At 38.9% G+C, this 23034-nt stretch overlaps 1 protein-coding gene and 1 pseudogene across 1 annotated transcript in view; one reads left to right on the top strand and one right to left on the bottom strand.

Moving 5' to 3' along the window:
- CATSPERB (cation channel sperm associated auxiliary subunit beta) overlaps window positions 1-23034 on the top strand; it is a 146168-nt gene that overhangs the window by 24106 nt on the left and 99028 nt on the right. The window contains exons 6-8 of the mRNA XM_036839547.1: window positions 3698-3793; window positions 16487-16636; window positions 22882-22977. Of these exons, the coding sequence (XP_036695442.1) occupies window positions 3698-3793; window positions 16487-16636; window positions 22882-22977 (342 nt within the window). The remainder of the gene's footprint in view (window positions 1-3697; window positions 3794-16486; window positions 16637-22881; window positions 22978-23034) is intronic.
- Window positions 1708-2774, bottom strand: LOC118891177 (annotated as a pseudogene).

Here is a 23034-nt window from a genome sequence, read left to right as displayed (position 1 = left end):
GATTTCATTGATTGTGACTATCGTTTTTCTGTTCTTCATTTCGTTGATTTCACTGTTTCATCCTTCTACTTCCTTTGGGATTCATTTGCTCCTTTTTTTCTAGTTTCTTAAGTTGGGGACCTTTAGATCAGGGGGTGGCAAACTACAGTTTGCAGACCAAATTTGGTCTGCTGCCTGTTTTTGTAAATAAGTTTTATTGGAACACAGCTGTGCTCATTTATTTATGTTTTCTATAGCTGCTTGTTGGCTACCATGGCAGAGTTGAAGTGTTGAGACAGAGACCATATGGCCCACAAAACCCCAAATATTTACTATTTGACACTTTATAAGGCAGTACTATCTTTTAATCCCTGCTTCAGATAATTGATTTGAGATCTTTTTTAATATAAATATTTTACTACTATGTATTTCTCTTTAGCACTGCTTTATCTGCATCTCATAAATTTTTATGTGTTTTCATTTTCTTTCAGAATATTTTCTAATTCCCCATGCCACTTTCTCTTTGACCTGTGGTTATTTAGAAGTGTGTTGTAAAATGTCCATATATCTGGGAATTTTCCAGATATCTTTCTGTTGCTGATTTTTCTAGATTAATTCTATTATGTTCTGAGAACAAATTTTGTATGATCATTTGTTGAGATGGTTTTTATGGCCTGTTTGGTGACTCTTCCCTGTGCACTTGAAAAAAATACTTACTTTGCTGTTTTTCACTGGAGTGCTCTGTAAGTGTTGATTGGGTCAGTTGGTTGATAGTGTTATTCAGCTTTTCTATATCCTCACTCACTACTCAGTTACTTAGAGAGGAGTGTTGAAATATCCAACTATAATTGTTGATTTGTTTATTTCTCCTTTTAGTTTTATTAGGTTTTTTTTTTTTTTTTTTTTTTTTGGCCGTGCTGCACAGCTTGTGGGATCTCATTTCCCAGACCAGGTATTGAACCTGAGCCACTGCAGTGAAAGCCAGGAATCCTAACCACTAGACCGCCAGGGAAATCCCCAGTTTTATCAGCTTTTGATTCATGTATTTGGAAGCTCTGTTAGGCATGTGCACATTTAGGGCTGTCATACCTTTTCAGTGAATTGATCCCTTTATCATATGTATTTTTCCTCTTTATTCTTGATATTACCTTGATCTGAAGTCTCCTTTGTCAGATACTGATATAGCCATTACACCTTTCTTTTGATTAGTATTTGCATAAGATATATTTTTTCATTCTTTTACTTTTTTTCCCCAAGACAACTTTTAGAACACATTAATCAACAGAATAGAAGTACACAAGTGAATTTTAAAGTAAAATCAGTGCATCAATGAGTGTGATCTAACACAAAAGTACAGATGCCTCACAATGGGGGAGGAAGGCATAAATCTAAACCAGAGATTGGAGGAGAGATGCATATAAGGGAGGAAGGACCTTGGCATACTGACTTATCAAGGTAGATTCAACTGATGTCTTTAACTTCCAAATACCTTGGGCCCTAATTTGTAGTCTGAGATAAGCATGATACTTGGTCACAAAGAGCAACAGTAGGTATCTGCTGTGTCTGGAATGGGGAAGAAGTTCAGAATCCTGAAGAGACTGTGGACACTCAACTCTATAATAATGAGGTGGAAGGTATGAGGCTACAAGAACCATAGGGAGACTGCACTCTTCTATGTCAGGCACTAACCACACTGCAGCAAGGTACAATGAAAAATTACTCAAGTTACTAGTTTAATGGAAGAACAGGAGTAGCTGTAGGAAGGACTCCATGGAAAATGTCCAGCTGATATAGAGAAAATAAACATTCGATCAGTGGAATAACTATGGTGCTATTTTTCAGAATAGGTACCATCACCTTAGTCACTGATCTAATGGATGTGTCTTCTTAACCCAAAGTAACAAAGGTTTTAACAGCCAGATAGCCCTCTTTTCTGTAACTCTTGGTGCAGTTCTATTGTTGTTCTCACTGAGTTGTTAAATAGCGTATGAAACAGATATGAGGTTACATAAACTACCTGAATAGGTTTGCCTGGAGCTTTGGCATTGACCTCTTCAACTTCCAGCTGTGGGTCTACCAGTTGACACTGTTCACACAGTCTCTTGGCTGCTCATCTACATCTTTCACTGTATGAGCCACATTACAGGTGGGATTAATATTTCCTGTGTGTTTAGGATGAGCAGGATTAGTATCACCACCAAACAGAAGTGTGTGCTGGTTAATATGCATGTGGAAAGAGATACAGTTGGTATAAAACCAATCCAGAAAATACTGGCTATTACTGCTGATGAAACCCATACTTTCCCTTATATTCAATCACTCCATGTACCATTATAGGAACCACATTGTTGTTTCTATTTGTGATTTTTATCAAGACTTGTAGAAAGTTATACAAGACCTGTGGATTCTCAGGGCTCTTATTTTCATGTTTCAGAAGTTCAAGAAAACTATGCATATACCAACTTTGAACCAGTTACACTGAAGGCCAGTTAAGTTACCCATCAGAAGATTGACTTCTCTCATTGTGTTGGCCAGTTGTGCAGGAAGCTCCTTTTGTAGAAACATATAGGATATTTTCTCACACCATTATCTTTCCCCCAATCCAGGAATTGCTTGATAAAGAGCAGTGACAGCAAGAAGCATAAATAGCACTTGATCTACTTGTTTACCAGCTGTTTAAGCAGCCACTTAGAAGATCCATATCCTCGCCAGGGTGGTGCACAGATCCACCTAGAGGCCTGGATGGACATGAGGGCTTGTGCAGCTGAGCTGTTCGGGTCAGGTGTGTTCTTCATGAGCACACCCTGGTTTCAGCCTTGACTTATGGGTACAACTGCTGCAGCACCCAGGCTGAGTTCATCACCTTGGCTTCCCCAGGCCCACCCATTCTTTAACTTTTAACTCAGTTATGCTTCTGTATTTAAAGTGGGTGTCTTAGAGTTAGCATATCTTTCAGTCTTGATTTTCACATCTAATCTGGAAATCTGTCTTTTAATTAGTATTTTTAGGCCGTTTACATTTAACACAATTTTTAGTATGGTTGTACTGAAATCTACCATTAGGGTTTTTTCTATTCTATCTCTTCTGTTTTACTTTTCTTTTTCTGTCTTCATCCATATTAATTATTTTTTATGATTCTGTTTTGTCTCAACTATTGGTTTATTATTCTTTGAAAAATTTTTTTGGTGTTGGCCCTAGGGTTTATACTATTTATTTTATTTTATTTTATTTATTTTATTTATTTAATTTAATTTATTTATTTTTGGCCATGCCACGCAGTTTGTGGATCTTAGTTCCCTGACCAGAGATTGAACCTGTGCCCTGGGCAGTGAAAACACAGAGTCTTAACCACTGGACCACCAGGGAATTCCTGATATACTAAATATTTTAGTTAATCATGGTCTACTTTCAAAAAATATTATACCACTTCACCTGAAGTGTAACAGTTTGCTTCTTACCAAGCTACAAGAGCTCTCAGAGAAAAATTATAATCTAAAATACTATTATCTGGGTTCACTGCTGTGTTGGTAAGATAACTTCATAATTCTTTTTTCCTTATTTTATCATCAAAATGTTTGCTGGGAAAACATATATAAATGCAATCAAAATGATTGGGAAATAAAAGGTAATTGTGGTTGGTAATGTTCATATAGTCTTAAATTTCACCAACATGACATACAAAAAAATAGCTGATTGTTTGCCTTTTGTTTTCAAACAGATATTGCAGCTGTAGAAGAATGGTTAGTAAGGATCACTTTGCAACATGGATTAAATATTTATACTACTGAAGGAACACTGTTGGATAGTATTCGAGGTAAATGCCAGTAGATAAAAGTGAAGTGAAAATTTGTAATATTCTTTCAACAAACCTTGTAAGCTATGATATACCAGACTCTGTGCTAAGTGCTAGAGATAGATAAATAAGAGATGATCATGACTCTTGAAGGGCTTACAATCTGATGAGGCAAAGAATTAAATATACATGGGTAATTGTTAATAGAGCTCTGCAAAGAGTGCTATAGAAATATGGAAATATATGTTTTCTGTAGCCATATTGGGGGGTCATCATAAACAATGGCTTTATAGAGTTAGTTTTTGCATCTTCTATAAAGATGTTATAGAAGATATTGTTTATTGCATCACAGTCTACTTTATGACGACCATCAAGCAAAAAGTTTTGCTCAGTCTTAGTAAGAACATTTGTATTTCTTCATAAAAAAATTGGTTATTTTAAGGTTATGAGCACTGAGGAATATAACTGACTAGCTTTTCTTTTTCAATTGTCTGATCTATAGCCCAATTTTTGGGTCAGCCATAGTATATAGAAAAAATCCTCCATCCTGGAGTTTGTATTTATTCTCATTTTCCTCATCTTCCCTTTTTACTTTTATTCTTTTGCACCCACTTTGATATGGTGGTATGTAGAAGCCAGAGTAAAAATAAATATTTCATCTTATGGAAAGAAACACCTGGGTAGCTTTAAGAAAATAATGATGATTCAGGGCCAAGATGGTGAAGTAGGAAGACCCTGAGCTCACCTCCTTCCATAGGCACACCAAAATTACAAATATTTACAGAGCAACTATCTATGAGAATGACCAGAAGACTAGCAGAAAAGATTTCCCACAACTAAGCAAATAAAGAAGGAACCAAAATATGATGAGTGGGAGGCGTAGAGACACTGTATAGTCAAGACCAACATCCCCAGGTAGGCAACCCACAAATGAGAGGATAATCACACTTTCAGAGGTCCTACCTAAGGAGCAAGGGGTCCAAACCTCACATTAGGCTCCCTAGACCAGGGGTCCTGCACTGGGAAGACAAGCCCCCAGAACATCTGGCTTTGACGGCTAGTGGGGCTTGTGTGTGGGAGAGCCAGAGAGCTGTGAGAAACAGAGACTCTGCTCTTAAAGGGCACACACCAAATCTCACATGCTCTGAGTCTCAGTGCGAGGCAGTAATTTGAAAAGAGTCTGGGTCAGACTCACTTAAGAGATCATCAACTTAAAATAATCATGTATATTATCATGTAAATAATCATGTACGTAGGTTGTTATATATGAACCTCATGGTACCCACAAACCAAATACCTATGATGGATAAACAAAAAAGAGAAATGAATCCAAACATAATACTAAAGGTAGTCATCAGGCACAAGGGAAGAGAGCAAAAGAAGAAGAGAGGAACAGAAAAAAGAAAAAAAAACCAAAACAAACCAGAAAACAATGAACAAAATGGTAATAAGTATATACATATCAATAATTTTGCTTTAAATGCAAATGGACTTAATGCTCCAATGAAAACATAGTGGCTGAATGGATTAAAAAAAAATCAAAAACACGAGAATTAACGTTGTTAAAATGACCATACTGCCCAAAGCAATCTACAGATTCAATGCAATCACTGTCAAAATACTAATGGTGTGGGGGAACTTCAAGACAGAAGAGGAGTAAGAACACATGGCATGCCTCAGGCTGTTACAATGTCATGCCAGCCTCTCCCGCCACAGGCTCACCCCACATTCCATACCTCTCCCTCCCCCAAGCCTGAGTGAGCCAAGCCCCCTAATCAGCTGCTATTTTAACCCTGTCCTGTCTGGGTGGGGAACAGATGCCCTCAGACGACCTACACGCAGAGGTGGGGCCAAATCCAAAGCTGAACCCCAGGAGCTGTGCAAACAAAGAAAAAGGGAAATTTCTCCCAGCAGCCACAGGAGCAGCAGATTAAATCTCCACAACTTCATATACCCTGCGTTTGTGGAATACCTGAATAGACAACGAATCATCCCAAAATTGAGGCAGTGGACTTTGGGAGAAACTGTAGACTTGGGGTTTGCTTTCTTCATCTAATTTGTTTCTGGTTTTATGTTTATCTTAGTTTAGTATTTAGAGCTTGTTGGTAGATTTTTTCATTGATTTGGTTGCTCTCTTCCCTTTATATATATATATACTTTTTTTTTTCTTTTTCTCTTTTGCTGAGTGTGTATGTGTATGCTTCTTTGTGTGATTTTTGTCTGTATAGCTTTGCTTTTACCATTTATCCTAGGGTTCTCTCTGTCTGTTTTTTTGTTGTTGTTGTTTGTTTGTTTTTGTATAGTTTTTAGCACTTGTTATCACTGGTGGATTAGTTTTTTGGTTTGGTTGCTCTCTCTTTTCTTTTATTACTTTTAAATTTTTTTATTTTTAACAATATTTTTTAAATTTTTTATCTTAATAACTTCATTTTATTTTTCTTTCTTTCTGTCTGTCTCTTTTTTTTCTCCCTTTTCTTCTGAGCCATGTGGTTGACAGGGTCTTGGTCCTCCGGCTGGGTGTCAGGCCTGAGCCTCTGAGGTGGGAGAGCCGAGTTCAGGACATTGGTCCACCAGAGACCTCGCAGCCCCACGTAATATCAAACGGCAAAAGCTCTCCTAGAGATCTCCATCTCAACGCTAAGACCCAGCTCCACTCAATAACCAGCAAGCTACAGTGCTGGACACCCTATGCCAAACAACTAGCAAGACAGGAACACAACGTCACCCATTAGCATAGAGACTGCCTAAAATCATAATAAGTTCACAGACACCCCAAAACACACCACTGGACTTGGTCCTTCCCACCAGAAAGACAAGATGCAACCTCATGCACCAGAACACAGGCACCAGTCCCCTCCACCAGAAAGCCTACACAACCCCCTGAACCAACCTTACCCACTGGGGGCAGACACCAAAAACAACGGGAACTACAAACCTGCAGCCTGTGAAAAGGAGACCCCCAAACACAGTAAGTTAAGCAAAATGAGAAGACAGAGAAATACACAGCAGATGAAGGAGCAAGGTAAAAACCCACCAGAAAAAACAATTAAAGAGGAAATAGGCAACCTACCTGAAAAAGAATTCAGAGTAATGATAGTAAAGATGATCCAAAATCTTGGAAATAGAATGGAAAAAATACAAGAAACGTTTAACAAGGATCTAGAAGAACTAAGGAGCAAACAAACAATGATGAGCAACCCAATAAATGAAATTAAAAATTCTCTAGAAGGAATCAATAGCAGAATAACTGAGACAGAAGAATGGATAAGTGACCTGGAAGATAAAATAGTGGAAATAACTACCACAGACCAGTATAAAGAAAAAAGAATGAAAAGAATTGAGGACAGTCTCAGAGACCTCTGGGACAACATTAAACGCACCAACATTTGAATTATAGGGGTCCCAGAAGAAGAGAAAAAAAAAAGAGACTGAGAAAATATTTGAAGAGATTATAGTTGAAAACTTCCCTAATATGGGAAAGGAATAGTCAATCAAATCCAGGAAGTGCAGAGAGTCCCATACAGGATAAATCCAAGGAGAAACACTCCAAGACACATAATAATCAGACTATCAAAAATTAAATACAAAGAAAAAATATTAAAAGCAGCAAGGGAAAAACAACAAATAACATACAAGGGAATCCCCATAACATTAACAGCTGATCTTTCAGCAGAAATGCTGCAAGCCAAAAGGGGGTGGCAGGACATATTTAAAGTGATGAAAGGGAAAAACCTACAACCAAGATTATTCTACCCAGCAAGGATCTTATTCAGATTAGACAGAAAATTAAAACCTTTACAGACAAGCAAAAGCTAAGAATTCAGCATCACCAAACCAGCTTTACAACAAATGCTAAAGGAACTTCTCTAGGCAGGAAACACAAGAGAAGGAAAAGAACTACAATAACAAACCCAAAACAATTAAGAAAATGGTCATAGGAACATACATATTGATAATTACCTTAAATGTAAATGGATTAAATGCTCCAACCAAAAGACACAGACTGGCTGAATGGATACAAAAACAAGACCCTTATATATGCTGTCTACGAGAGACCCACTTCAGACCTAGCGACACATACAGACTGAAAGTGAGGGGATGGAAAAAGATATTCCATGCAAATGGAAATCAAAAGAAAACTGGAGTAGCAATTCTCATATCTGACAAAATGGACTTTAAAACAAAGACTATTACAAGAGACAAAGAAGGACACTACATAATGATCAAGAGATCAATCCAAGAAGAAGATATAACAATTGTAAATATTTATGCACCCGACATAGGAGCACCTCAGTAAATAAGGCAAATGCTAACAGCCATAAAAGGGGAAATTGACATGAACACAATCATAGTAGGGGACTTTCAACACCCCACTTTCACCAATGGACAGATCATCTAAAATGAAAATAAATAAGGAAATACAAGCTTTAAATGATACATTAAACAAGATGGACTTAATTGATATTTGTAGGACATTCTATCAAAAAACAATAGAATACACTTTCTTCTCAAGTGCTCATGGAACATTCTTCAGGATAGATCATATCTTGGGTCACAAGTCAAGCCTTGGTAAATTTAAGAAAATTGAAATCGTATCAAGTATCTTTTCTGACCACAATGCTATGAGAATAGATATCAATTACAGGAAAAAAATCTGTAAAAAATACAAACACGTGTAGGCTAAACAATACACTACTAAATAACCAAGAGATCACTGAAGAAGTCAAAGAGGAAATAAAAAAATACCTAGAAACAAATGACAATGAAAACACAACAACCGAAAACCTATTGGATGCAGCAAAAGCAGCTCTAAGAGAGAAGTTTATAGCAGTACAATCCTACCTCAAGAAACAGGGAAAACCTTAAATAAGCAATCTAACCTTACATCTAAAGCAATCAGAGAAAGAAGAAGAAAAAAATCCCAAAGTTAGCAAGAAGAAAGAAGTCATAAAGATCAGATCAGAAATAAATGAAAAAGAAATGAAGTAAATGATAGCAAAGATCAATAAACTAAAAGCTGGTTCTTTGAGAAGTTAAACAAAACTGATAAACCATTAGCCAGACTCATCAAGAAAAAAGGGAGAAGATTCAAATCAACAGAATTAGAAATGAAAAAGGAGAAGTAACAACTGACACTGCAGAAATAAAAAGCATCCTAAGAGACTACTACAAGCAACTATTTGCTAGTAAAACGGACGATCTGGAAGAAATGGACAAATTCTCAGAAAAGCACAACCTTCCGAGACTGAACCAGGAAGAAATAGAAAATATGAACAGATCAATCATAAGCACTGAAATTGAAACTGATTAAAAATCTTCCAACAAACAAAAACCCAGGACCAGGTGGATTCACAGGTGAATTCTATCAAACATTTAGAGAAGAGCTAACACCTATCCTTCTCAAACTCTTCCAAGGTATAGCAGAGGAAGGAACACTCCCAAACTCATTCTACAAGGCCACCATCACCGTGATACCAAAACCAGACAAAGATGTCACAAAGAAAGAAAACTACAGGCCAAAATCACTGATGAACATAAATGCAAAAATCCTCAACAAAATTTTAGCAAACAAAATCCAGCAGCACATTAAAAGGATCATACACCATGATCAAGTGGGGTGTATCCCAGGAATGCCAGGATTCTTCAAAATATGCAAATCAACCAATGTGATAAACCATATTAACAAACTGAAGGATAAAAACCATATGACCATCTCAATAGGTGCAGAAAAAGCTTTTGACAAAATTCAACACTCAGTTATGATAAAAGCCCTCCAGAAAGTAGGCATAGAGGGAACTTATCTCAACATAATAAAGGCCGTATATGACAAACCCACAGCCAACATTGTTCTCAATGGTGAACAACTGAAACCATCTCCACTAAGATCAGGAACAAGACAAGGTTGCCCACCCTCACCACTATTATTCAACGTAGTTTTGGAAGTTTTAGCCACAGCAATCAGAGAAGGAAAAAAAATAGAAGGAATCCAGATTGGAAAAGAAGAACTGTCACTGTTTGCAGATGACATGATACTGTACATAGAGAATCCTAAAGATGCTACCAGAAAACTACTAGAGCTAATCAGTGATTTTCGTAGAGTAGCAGGATACAAAATTAATGCACAGAAATCTCTTGCATTCCTATACACTAATGATGAAAAATCTGAAAGAGAAATTAAGGAAGCACTCCCATTTACCACTGCAACAAAAAGAATAAAATATCTAGGAATAAACCTACCTAAGGAGACAAAAGAGCTGTATGCAGAAAACTATAAGACACTGATGAAAGAAATTAAAGATGATACAAACAGATGGAGAGATATACCATGTTCTTGGATTGGAAGAATCAACATTGTGAAAATGACTATACTACCCAAAGCAATCTACAGAGTCAATGCAATCCCTGTCAAACTACCAATGGCATTTTTCACAGAACTAGAACAAAAAATTGCACAATTTGTATGGAAACACAAAAGACTCTGAATAGCAAAAGCAATCTTGAGAAAGAAAGACGGAGCTGGAGGATTGTGGCTCCCTGACTTCAGACTATACTACAAAGCTACAGTAATCAAGACAGTATGGTACTGGAATGAAACAGAAATATAGATCAATGGAACAGGATAGAAAGCCCAGAGATAAACCCACGCACCCATGGTCACCTTATTTTTGATAAAGGAGGCAAGAATATACAATGGAGAAAAGACAGCCTCTGCAATAAGTGGTGCTGGGAAAACTGGACAGCTACATGTAAAAGAATGAAATTAGAACACTCCCTAACACCATGCACAAAAATAAACTCAAAAATGGCTTAAAGACCTAAATGTAAGGCCAGACACTATCAAACTCTTAGAGGAAAACATAGGCAGAACACTGTATGACATAAATCACAGAAAGATCCTTTTTGACCCACCTCCTAGAGAAATGGAAATAAAAACGAAAATAAACAAATGGACCTAATGAAACTTAAAATCTTTTGCACAGTAAAGGAAACCATAAACAAGATGAAAAGATAACCCTCAGATGGGGGAAAATATTTGCAAACAAAGCAATGACAGAAGTATACAAGCAGCTCATGCAGCTCAATATTAAAAAAAAAAAAAAAAAAAAACCCGATCCAAAAATGGGCAGAAGACCTAAATCGACATTTCTCCAAAGAAGATATACAGATTGCCAACAAACATATGAAAGGATTCTCAATATCACTAATCATTAGAGAAATGCAAATGAAAACTACAATGAGGTATCACCTCATGCCAGTCAGAATGGCCATCATCAAAAAATCTACAAACAATAAACGCTGGAGAGGGTGTGGAGAAAAGGGAACCCTCTTGCACTGTTGGTAGGAATGTAAATTGATACAGCCACTATGGAGAACAGTATGGAGGTTCCTTAAAAAACTAAAAATAGGGCTTCCCTGGTGGCGCAGTGGTTGAGAATCTGCCTGCCAATGCAGGGGACACAGGTTCGAGCCCTGGTCTGGGAAGATCCCACATGCCGCGGAGCAACTAGGCCCGTGAGCCACAACTACTGAGCCTGCGCGTCTGGAGCCTGTGCTCCGCAACAAGAGAGGCCGCGATAATGAGAGACCCGCGCACCGCGATGAAGAGTGGCCCCCACTTGCCACAACTAGAGAAAGCCCTCGCACAGAAACGAAGACCTAACACAACCATAAATAAAATAAATAAATAATTAATTAAAAAAAAAGATTAAAAAACTAAAAATAGAACTACCATATGACCCAGCAATCCCACTACTGGGTATATACCCTGAGAAAAACATAATTCAAAAAGAGTCATGTCCCACAATGTTCATTGCAGCTCTATTTACAATAGCCAGGACATGGAAGCAACCTAAGTGTCCATCAACAGATGAATGGATAAAGAAGATGTGGCACATATATACAATGGAATGTTACTCAGCCTTAAAAAGAAAGGAAATTGAGTTATTTATAGTGAGGTGGTGGACCTAGAGTGTGTCATACAGAGTTAAGTAAGTCAAAAAGAGAAAATCAAATACCGTATGGTAACACATATATATGGAATCTAAAAAAAAAAAAAAAAAAAATTGGTTCTGAAGAACCTAGGGGCAGGACAGGAATAAAGACGCCAATGTAGAAAATGGACTTGAGGACACGGCGAGGGGGAAGGGTAACCTGGGATAAAGTGAGAAGAGTGTCATGGACATATATACACTACCAAATGTAAAATAGATAGCTAGTGGGAAGCAGCCGCATTCACAGGGAGAACAGCTCGGTGTTTTCTGACCACCTAGAGAGGTGGGATGGGGAGTGTGGGAGGGAGATGCAAGAGGGAGGAGATATTGGGATATATGTATATGTACAGCTGATTCACTTTGTTATACAGCAGAAACTAACACACATTGTAAAGTAATCATACTCCAATAAAGATGTTTAAAAAAATACTAATGGCATTTTCACAGAAGTAGAACAAGTAATTTTAAAATATATATGGAAACACAAAAGACCCTGAATAGCCCAAACAATCTTTTATTTTTAAACATCTTTATTGGAGTATAATTGCTTTACAATGTTGTGTTAGTTTCTGCTGTATCACAAAGTGAATCAGCTATATGTATACATATTTCCGCATTAAAACAATCTTGAGAAGATGCTGGAGGTATCATGCTCCTTGATTTTAAATTGTTGTACTGTAAAGCTATAGTAACTAAAACTGTGGTACTGGCTTAAAAATCAGACACATAGATCAATGGAACAGAATCAAGAGTCCAGAAATGAATCCACACTTATGCGTTCAATGCATCTACCGTACAAAAAAGGAGGCAAGAATGTATGGTGGGAGAGAAGACAGCTTCATCAATAATTAGTTTTGGGAAAATTGGAAAGCTACAGGCAAAAGAATCAAACTGGACTAATTTCTCACACCTTATACAAAAATAACTGAAAATGGATTAAAGACTTAAATGTAAGACCTGAAACCATAAAACTCCTAGAGGAAAACGTAGGCAGTACAGTCTTTGACATCACTTGTAGCAGTATTTTTTTGGATCTTTCTCCTCACACAAGGGAAACCAAAGCCAAAAACGAATGGGACTGCATCAGCTATTGTAAAAGGCTTTTGCACAGCGAAGGAAATTATCAACAAAACCAAAAGCCTACTGAATGGGAGAAGATATTTGCAAATGATATATCTGATGAGGCATTAACATCCAAAGTATACAAAGAACTCATACAGCTCAACATAAAAAAATGAAAAACCTGATTTTAAAAATGGGCAGAAAGGGCTTCCCTGGTGGCGCAGTGGTTAAGAATCCGCCTGCCAATGCAGGGGACACGGGTTTGAGCCCTGGTCCGGGAAGATCCCACATGCCGCGGAGCAACTAAGCCCGTGCGCCACAACTACTGAGCCTGCGCTCTAGAGCCCGCGAGCCACAACTACTGAAGCCCATGTGCCACAACTACTGAAGCCCGCGCGCCTAGAGCCTGTGCTCTGCAACAAGAGAAGCCACCACAACGAGAAGCCTGAGCCCCGCAACAAAGAGTAGCCCCCGCTCACTGCAACTAGAGAAAGCCCACGTGCAGCAGCAAAGACCCAATGCAGCCAAAAATTAAATAAATGAATAAATAAATAAATTTATAAAAAAAAATGGGCAGAAGAACTGAATAGACATTTTTCCAAAGAAGACATGCAGATGGCCAACAGGCACATGAAAAGATGCTCAACCTCACTGATCATCAGGGAAATGCAACTCAGAACTACAGTGAGCTCTCACCTCACACCTGTCAGAATGACTATTATTGTAGAGTCAAGACGTAACAAGTGTTGGCAAGGCTATGGAGAAAAGGGACCCTTGTGCACTGTTGGTGGGAATGTAAATCGGTGCGGCCACCGTGGAGAATGAATAATTCTTAAAGGTTGCAGCTGCAGAGAGGAGGCCAGTGTCGTTGGGGCACAGTAAATGACAGAGTGGTGTGGGGTGAGTGTAGAGAGACTGGCAGAGACCACAGTAAAGTGTGTGGATTTTATGCTAATTATAATGAAAAGCCACTGGAGTATTTTAAGCAGGAAAGTGATAATTTCCGACTTATGCTGTGTGAAAAAGATCACTTTGGCTGCTGTGTAGAGAACTGACTGTCGAGGAAGGAGGACAAGAATGGAATAAAGGAAATTGGTTGGCAGCTGTCACCACAGTCCACGCAGGAGATGGTCTGGGGTACTTGGGCTGTGGGACGAGCAGTGGAGATGGTGAGAAGTCAGAGTCTTCAGGATACAGTTTGGAAGTAGAGCTGATATGACCTCCGGGTGGACTGGGGATGAAGGACACAGATATTAAGGATGAATCCTAGATTTCTTACTTGAGCAATCAAGTGGATGGTGGTATCATTTTCTGAGATGCTGAAGACGTGAGGAGAAAACATTGGGAAGTGGCAATCAAACATTAAGGTTAGAGTTACAGTTGGGAATCTTTCTTCATTACCTAACTCAAATGAGATGCTGAAAAATATTGTCCCTACTTCCTCATCTCTGATCCGGAGTCCAGACTACTCCACTAAAATTGCTCTTAATCACAATCACCAGTCACTTTCACATTGGTCACTTTTCCATCTCCTTTCTACCTTCTCAGCAGTCAAGACTTTTGATCACTCCCTCATTCTTAAAACGTTTAAAATAGACCACATGGGTAAAGAGGCATTTTCGATTCAGTGCAATCATGTCCCAGATACAAGCTCAAATCTCCCTGTCCTCTAAGATCTGGTCATTAATTGTACACATATGCTATACCCTGGAAAGTCAACTGCCTTACCCCAGATTTCTTTGAATTTCAGAGTGAATTAGTTTGGTTATAAATTGTGTCTCTTCTTCTTGGCTGTCGCCGTGCTACACTATGTCAACACAGATGGAAACTTAGCTCCTTTTCTTGCTTTGCACAAAGTGAAGCATATATCACCTAAAGTCTTTGGTTTTGTAGCAGATTTTATTGAAAGTTTGATGAGGAGATGGAGGAGATTCACGATGCAGAAATGTAAACAGCTACAGAGTGATTGTATCTCTATTCTTAAAAGTGCTTTGACTATTTTTGAAATTCGGACAGCAGTAATCTGTCAAACTGTCCTGGCTTACTTTTTGTGTTCTCTTTTCTCATTTTTTCAGAAAAAAAAAAATCCTCCCATTTCTCATGCTTTAAAATTTGACTTTATCCAGCTCCAACCCTTTGTATATCTAAGAGTAGATTGCTGCATTGAAGGGTTGGAGATGTCCTACCTCTGATTAGTTTTTCCTGTTTGTCCCTCCCTAACTCCTTTGTATCTTCCAGAAATCCTTCTAAGTGTCTTGGCCACTGATGACAACTTTCCCTGTTCCCTATTGCTTTTCTAGATTTATTCTTATTTATATATATATCTCCTGCTCTCTATGGGATTGGGAAAGTGAACAGAAAGTAAATGTGTGGCCTCTCAAAGCAGAAGTTATTCTCTGTGCTATAAATGTGCAAACCCTGTGATCCAGCAACTCCATTTCTAGGGATAGATCCTGTGGCCAATTGTATTTTCCAAAGATGTTCAAAGCAGTATCTCCCACCTCACCTGCTCTTCTGCAGTATGACCTTGCCAGGCCCCCTTCAAGGAAATTAGACTTCATTCCTCCTACTCTGGAAAATAAGAATCGACAACCTATTTTTAACTGATGAAAAGTGAGGTAATACACCCATTTTTTAAAACAATGGAACAGTTCCTTTACATGGTGCCTTTAAAACCCATAAAAGAAAGCAGTTATGAATTATCAGAGAAATGCAAATCAAAACTACAATGAGGTGTCACCTCACGTGGGTCAGAATGGCCATCATTAAAAAGTCTATGAATAACAAATGCTGGTGAGGGTGTGGAGAAAAGGGAACCCTCCTACCCTGTTGGTGGGAATGTAAGTTGGTGCAGCCACTGTGGAAAACAGTATGGGAGTTCCTCAGAAAACTAAAAATAGAATTACCATATGATTCAGCAGTCCCACTCCTGGGCATATATCCAGACAAAACCATAATTCAAAAAGGTACACGCACCCCTGTGTTCATAGCAACACTATTCACAATAGCCAAGACATGGAAACAACCTAAATATCCATTGACAGATGTACAGATAAAGAAGATGTGGTACATATATACAATGGAATATCACTCAGCCATAAAAAAGAACGAAATAATGCCATTTACAGCAACATGGATGCAACTAGAGATTATCGTACTAAGTGAAGTAAGTCCGACAGAGAAAGACAAATATCATATGATATCACTTATATGTGGAACCTAAAGTATGACACAAATGAACCTATCTAAGAAACGGAATCACGGACATAGAGAATAGACTTCTGGTTGCCAAGGGGGAGGAGGGTGGGAGAGGGACGGATTGGGAGTTTGGGATTAGCAGATGCAAACTGATATATCTAGATGCAAACAGATATATCTAGAATGGATAAACAACAAGGTCCTACTGTATAGCACAGAGAACTATATTCAATAGCCTGTGATAAACCATAATGGAAAAGAATATGAAAAAGAATGTATGTATATGTATAACTTAGTCACTTTGCTGTACAGCAGTAATTAACACAACATTGTAAATCAACTATATTTCAATTATAAAAATTAAAAAAGAAACTTTTTAAAGACAAAAACAAAAAAGAAAACAGTAATGTTCTATTTTCAAGAGTGCTGCCACAACTTAAACACCAAAACTTGATTTCCACAGAACCTATTCTTCAGTGGAAACTTGGGACTGTAATGACAAAAAACGACATCGGTAAATTATATCCACATGTGGTAGATCTCAAAACGACAAAGTGCCCATGTGCTAATGATGTAGTGTTACTTGGCTTCATTATGAACACAACACTTGATGGTAAGTTTGCGGCTTTATTCAAATTTGGAGGTGGTGTTTTGTATTTTATTACAGTGATGTTTAACTGGCAGTACAAGTTAAACACATAGGCGTAATGGAGTGAAAATGTCTCCTAAAAACACCTAAGAACTTACTCTTCATCACTTTCCCTTGTCTACTTGCTAGTGTGATAAACTTTTCTCTGTGACTTTTGTCATGTTACTAGTGACTTTAGTGTCTCTCCAAATTTCCTTGATACTCTGCCCTCTGTTAATATGTTCCTCCCTCCCAGAGATTATTCATTGCATTTCTAATCCATCTTCTATGCCTGCCATATGTGAATAGGTAAAGTTGTTCTAAGGTATCACATTATTTTATTTGTTACACATGTGTTTTTCAGTTACTGTTGTAATATTTAATAGCATCCTTACACATTTCAATTACTAATCATCTTGTTCTAGTTTGTTTTTCTTAGGTCATTGATGACCTCCTAGTCCCCAAATCTAATAAATATGAGGGAAAAAAAGAATTAAAAGATAAGAAACAAAATTTTATTACTCATAGATTATATGTGTATCTATATAAAAATCCAAAAGAATCAACAGACAAACTATCGGAACAAATATGGGAGTGCTATGGAATTGAGGAACATATTAACAATATATAAAAACCACTCCACCAAAGACTAATTAAAGATTATAATTTTTAAAATCCTATTCAGAAAGTAATAAACCCCAATAGGGACCTAGAAATAAACAAAAAACGACTTGCAAGGCCTGTTGTATAGAAATTATAAAACTTTAATGAAGGCTATAAAAAAAAGACTAAAAAAGATATTTTATGTTCATGAACAGGAACTTCTGGTATTGTAAAGATGTTAATTCTCTCCAAGTTTATCAATCAGTTTGATGCAAGTCCAAGAAAAATTACAGCAGTATTTTGTGTGTGTGGAAATTGATAAGCCAATCCCAAAATTCAGGTGGGAGAATAAAGCAACATGAATAACAAACATAATTTTAAAGAAGAATAAAAAGCACAATAGGTTGCCTACCATGACTTATTATAAAGTAATAGATTCAAGCAGTATGCACTTGTATAGGAATAGACAGATAGCCTTGCCCCAGATTTCTTTGAATTCCTAATGTCTTGCAGTCTTTTAGATACCTCTAGCTTGGAGTGCCTGCTTGTGCTGAATTAGTTTAGAGAACCTGTGTCTCTTTTTCCTCTCTCTCAACCAGATGGAAACTCCTTTTCTACCTTTGTTCCACGGATGCCAGGCTAGGGCCCCCTCCTCCTCTCTGTCCAAACCTGCCTTACTTTTGTGAGTCACAGGAAAAGAGCCAGTCTCTGCATCCTGCCACACCCCTGAGAGTCATAGGAGAGACGGGGCAGTCTCGACTCCTTGGGGTCTCACTCACCCGATCACTTCAATGTCTCAAGAAAAGAAACAGTTTGGAAACCTGTTTTTAGATGAAACCACCTTTTCCCCCAGCTGGCCCCCACTGTGCTAAAGCAGAAAATAAGTTCCCACAGTATCAAGCTTAACTAGCAGTTTCTTTGTGAGGCCCTGGTTTGTCCACCCACCGGGTTTCATCCCACATGGAGTTAATGGTGGGAACAGGTATCCAGGAGCCCCATGTGTTCCAGTTTCGATTTATTACCCACCTTTCTCGTCTATGACACTCCTAACGCCATCATGCCTCTCACCCCAGTTCTATGTCACCACCAGAAACCTAAGCCTCCAGGGCACTTATGGTTACTCTATCCCACATACTCTTCTGGACTTCCTTTAAATTCACCCAAACTTCTGTCCCTCTCCATCTACCCAAATCCATTCATTGGAATTTGTGGTCTGTCATCAGCAAATTCCCCTGTACTACTAATCTTTTCTCAGAATGGTCCCTTAACTTTCTTGCCGTAAAGAGTAATCTGGCCACTCCCAGTTAACATTCTTTCCCCTGCGGCCCTCTCACATGTCACATGCCTGAGTCTCAAGGGTCATTGTCCTTGTTCCTTAAGGGCTACTTATTAATAATTACTCCTGTCTTCTCATTCAGAATGCCCAGTTCCTTTGAACTCAGACTTTACTCCCTCTAACTCTTCTTGGTTGGCAGACTATGATGACCTTCCCATCACTCACACTCATTGATGAGTTTAGCGTCTGGACCCCTGCCTTCCTCTCCACCTTATTTTTGTCACTATGTTTGGGGATTTCACCACCCACATGGACCCATGCTTTCAAGGCCTCCTCTCCTCCAATGATCTTTCCTGCATCTTACTTCTGTGGTCATTTTCTTGACCTTGTTGTCTCTGATGTTGTTGCTGTCTCCAAAATCTCCACTACAACCATCTCACACTCTGCCCACTACCTTCTATTCTTTCAGTCTACCCTAGTACTCACACTCTGACATTTCTTTGATTTCATGGAGACTTCAATATGTTGTTTCTACCACTTTTTTCACTCCTCAACGTCCTTAACTTTTTCACCATAATTTTCATAGTCTCTCCTTATAAATACTTCTGTAACTTCTTTGCCCTTCTCTTTCTTCCTTTCCTGCACAATCCCAACTCTCCTTAAAACCACCTCTACGCCACTGGAATAGCAGAATATTACTAGAAAAAAGTTGCACACCAGTCTCACTTTAAAATTCCACCAAGTGGTCTCAGTATAAATTCATGATCACAAGTCCCAAGTGGGTACTCAGCACTGCCCAGAAATCCTATCTCTCTTCTCTGGTATGTTTATTTTCCCACTCTGAAAAATGACCTTGTCACACCTCTTCCCACTCCTCAAACACTCTACCTCACCTCCTTTCCTTCTCCGGTCTCAGCTGTGCCTTTAATACTTGATGTAGAAGACTAAGACTGATCGCAAGGCACTCCATCATCGCTCCTGTGCGTGTCTGCCACCCCACTTGCCTTTGTACTTGCGTGCTTTGCCTTCTTGCCTGTTGCATCATGAGAAGTGTCTCTGCTGCTACCAGAGGCCACCCCTCACCCCTCATGTCCTGCATCCCATTCTCCCCCGTCATCTGGAGAACCTTGCTCCTGCATCTGTCCCACAGTTCTCACCTTTCTCTCCTGTATCATCATGCTTTCCCTCTTTACTGGATTAGATGCATTAGCATACAAACATACCCTAAAATCCCCCATCTTAGCCAAAATCTTCATTTATCTCACTTTACCACTATCCCTCATCCCTCTGTTCTGCTTCAGACAAAATGTATGGGAAGAATTTATTGTAGGTGGTGCTACATTTTCCACCTCCCATTTTATCTTCATTTCACTGCATATCGGATTGTTGCCATCACTGTTCTGAAACAATTCTTCCCAAGATCACCCATGATCTCCATGTAGCTGATTCCAACAGCCAATTCTTTATCCTCATTCTGCTTTCCCTCCCAGCAGAATTTGACACAGTTAACCACTTTATTTCTCCTCAAAACACTTTATTCTCTTGGGTTCTTGACACCACCTTCAGTTACATTTATCTTACCTCATTGATCACTCCTTAGTTTTCTAAGCCTGCTCTTTTGTTGTGACCCCTAAAGTGTCGATGAAATGGGGCTTTGTCCTCGACTCTCCTTCCTTATGTAACCAGATTCTCTCTGGGAAACTTAATCCAGTCCTCTGGTAATAATGCCACCTTCAGGCTAATGATCCCTGAATTTGTATTTCTGGTGCTGACTGCTTCCTTGAAACTAAATTCCTATATTCAGTTGTCTGTTTTACAATTCCTCTTGATGTCTAATGAGCATCTCAGCTATAACAAGTCTAAGCGAGAACTCTTGATTCATCTCCCTCTAAAACTGTTCTCCTCCAGTATTCTTCATCCCAATTCATATCCAATTACTCAAAACTAAAATCTAGCGTACACTCTTGACTGTTCTTACTCTGATGACATTCCAGGACGATGCCACATCCAGTGTCTATCCTCAGTGTGGCCACTTCTCTCCTCTGCTAAAATCTTTGTCAAGTCAGCATTGGTTTTCCACGAGACTAATTCACAGCCTCTTAAGTGGTCTCCCTGTTTCTAAACCCGGTACAACTCACCCTCCATACAGCCACCACAGTGATCTCAAGTGTAAAACAAATCACATCATTTTCCTGCTTCAGACATTCCAGTGGCTTCCCTTTGCCCATTAGAATAAAATCCAAAATCTTTGCAGTGGTCTACATCAGCTTCTGTAACCCTGGGATGCAATTGTGGCCAGTGTGTCATAGAGAGTGGCCTATAACTTAATTTCAGGCTAAAATATCAACCAGAATAAAGCATTTATTTTACTGCTTACTTCTCCATTAAATATTTCTAGACTTTGCAGGAGTCTGGTCATGTGATATGCTGGATACCTATAATCATCCCCACTTAGAATATAGTGTAGTGTTATCTGCAGGACTAGATTTCATGCTTAGAAAGGCACAAGCTTGTCTTTAGCTTCCCTCTTTCTGGAAAAAGTGGATGATGATAACATTTCCTTCTACATCTTTCCCCACACAGAAAAGAGCTGGGAGTTAAAACACACACTTCACAATACGAGTGATCCTACATTCTTCTTTTGGAAACAAAGCATGTGCCTTGGATTATCAGCTCTCTTCAGGCTCCCTCTACCCTCCACCGCCCCCATAGTTATGCCTGTTGACTAGACTTCAGATTAATGTTCTGCATTTAAAACACAAAAGACTCGGGACTTCCCTGGCGGTCCAGTGGTTAAGACTCCGTCCTTCCACTGTAGGGAGCGTGGGTTGGATCCCTGGTGGGGGAACTAAGATGCCGCATGCTGTGTGGGAGGCACAGCCAAATAAATAAATAAAACCAAAGAACAGGGCTTCCCTGGTGGCGCAGTGGTTGAGAATCTGCCTGCCAATGCAGGGGACACGGGTTCGAGCCCTGGTCTGGGAAGATCCCACATGCTGCGGGGCAACTGGGCCCGTGAGCCACAACTACTGAGCCTGCGCATCTGGAGACTGTGCTCCGCAACAGGAGAGGCTGCGATAATGAGAGGCCCGCGCACCGCGATGAAGAGTGGTCCCCGCTCGCCGCAACTAGAGAAAGCCCTCGCACAGAAACTAAGACCCAACACAGCCATAAATAAATAAATAAATAAATAAAAAGCTCCATGTAACATTAAAAAAGAAAAAGAACAAATATTAAAAAAGATAAATAGATAAGAATTTTAAAAATAAATAAAACACAAAAGACTCTAAGCATTCCTAGCTATGGCCAAGGAAAGGTGAGATCAAGGAGCAAAGCGCTTTCAGTATTTCCAACATGCTCAGTCTCCTTTTAATAAGTTCTCATACGTTTTAATAGGTTTAATATTCTCATATTAACAGTTTTTTTTTCTATTTTTAAAATCACAAATATTAAAGTAAATCACTTTATAAGTAAATCAAACATACTTTCTTCCCTCTTGGGGTTCACATTTTAATTTTCTTCTTTGGAGTTTTTGTACTGTTGACTATAATTGTATTCTTGAAATAGGAACATATTTTTGCTTAGAAGGATACTTCAGGGAGGAAAAGCTCTTCCTGTACCCTCTTAGGTTATGATTGGGGGCCTACAAATTAACAAAGACATTAACAGGAGAAAAGACATGCAGTTTTTATTAATATTTATATTCACGAGAGTTCACAGAAAAGAAATTCAAAGAAGTGGTTAAACTTGGGGGCTTATATACCATCTTAACAAAGGAAAGGAGTCTAGGCCTCAAGGGACAAGAAATTGTGGAGAAGTGACAAGGGAATATGTGGGTGGACTAATGGGAGATAAGAGTTATTCTAGTAAAGTCTGTTTATGCAAACTCATCTTGGTGTCAACTCCCTGTCTCTGGTGATAAGATTGCTCTCTCTTCTCTTCCTGATACAGAGTGAGGTGGTTAGAAAATGCCCTGCTTTTAGGCAGGCAAGGGGAGGCACAGAACTCTTCCTGCATCAGTTGATTCTCAGTTGCCTCCAGCTCAAAATAATCTTTATGCCAAAGTGCCATATTCTGGGGGTGGAATATTCTGATCCCCTTCAATACAAAACAAAATCCTTAATAATTAGATGGTTGGCTAAACTCCTGTGGTGTAACCCAAGTTACTTTATCTTCCAGTGGTGGGGGAAGTGCGATTCAAACTGAGGGAGGGGAGTTGAGGCAGGGGTGGAGAGTGGGCTGGAAGGTGGGGCAGATGCAGGCTCTGCCCACTAAAGACCTAGCACCTTAGGAGTTGGTTACTCACTTTGCAAAGTTGTGTTGCCTTAATTTCCCTTTTCTCTCATGGTAGGTGTTTACATAGGCCTCAGCTTTTCTGGATTTTGGAATTATGATGATACCACGTGGTATAACCTGACAGACATGGTCTATTCCCAAGTTGGAGAAGGTAATTCCTCTAACAGTGCCTTCATCTTCAGCATTTCCTTTACATCAACACTTGATG

Source organism: Balaenoptera musculus, chromosome 2 (assembly GCF_009873245.2).
Source record: "Balaenoptera musculus isolate JJ_BM4_2016_0621 chromosome 2, mBalMus1.pri.v3, whole genome shotgun sequence".
NCBI lineage: Eukaryota > Metazoa > Chordata > Mammalia > Artiodactyla > Balaenopteridae > Balaenoptera > Balaenoptera musculus.
The sequence above is the reverse complement of the archived record's forward strand: the minus strand, read 5'-3'. Positions and strand labels throughout refer to the sequence as shown.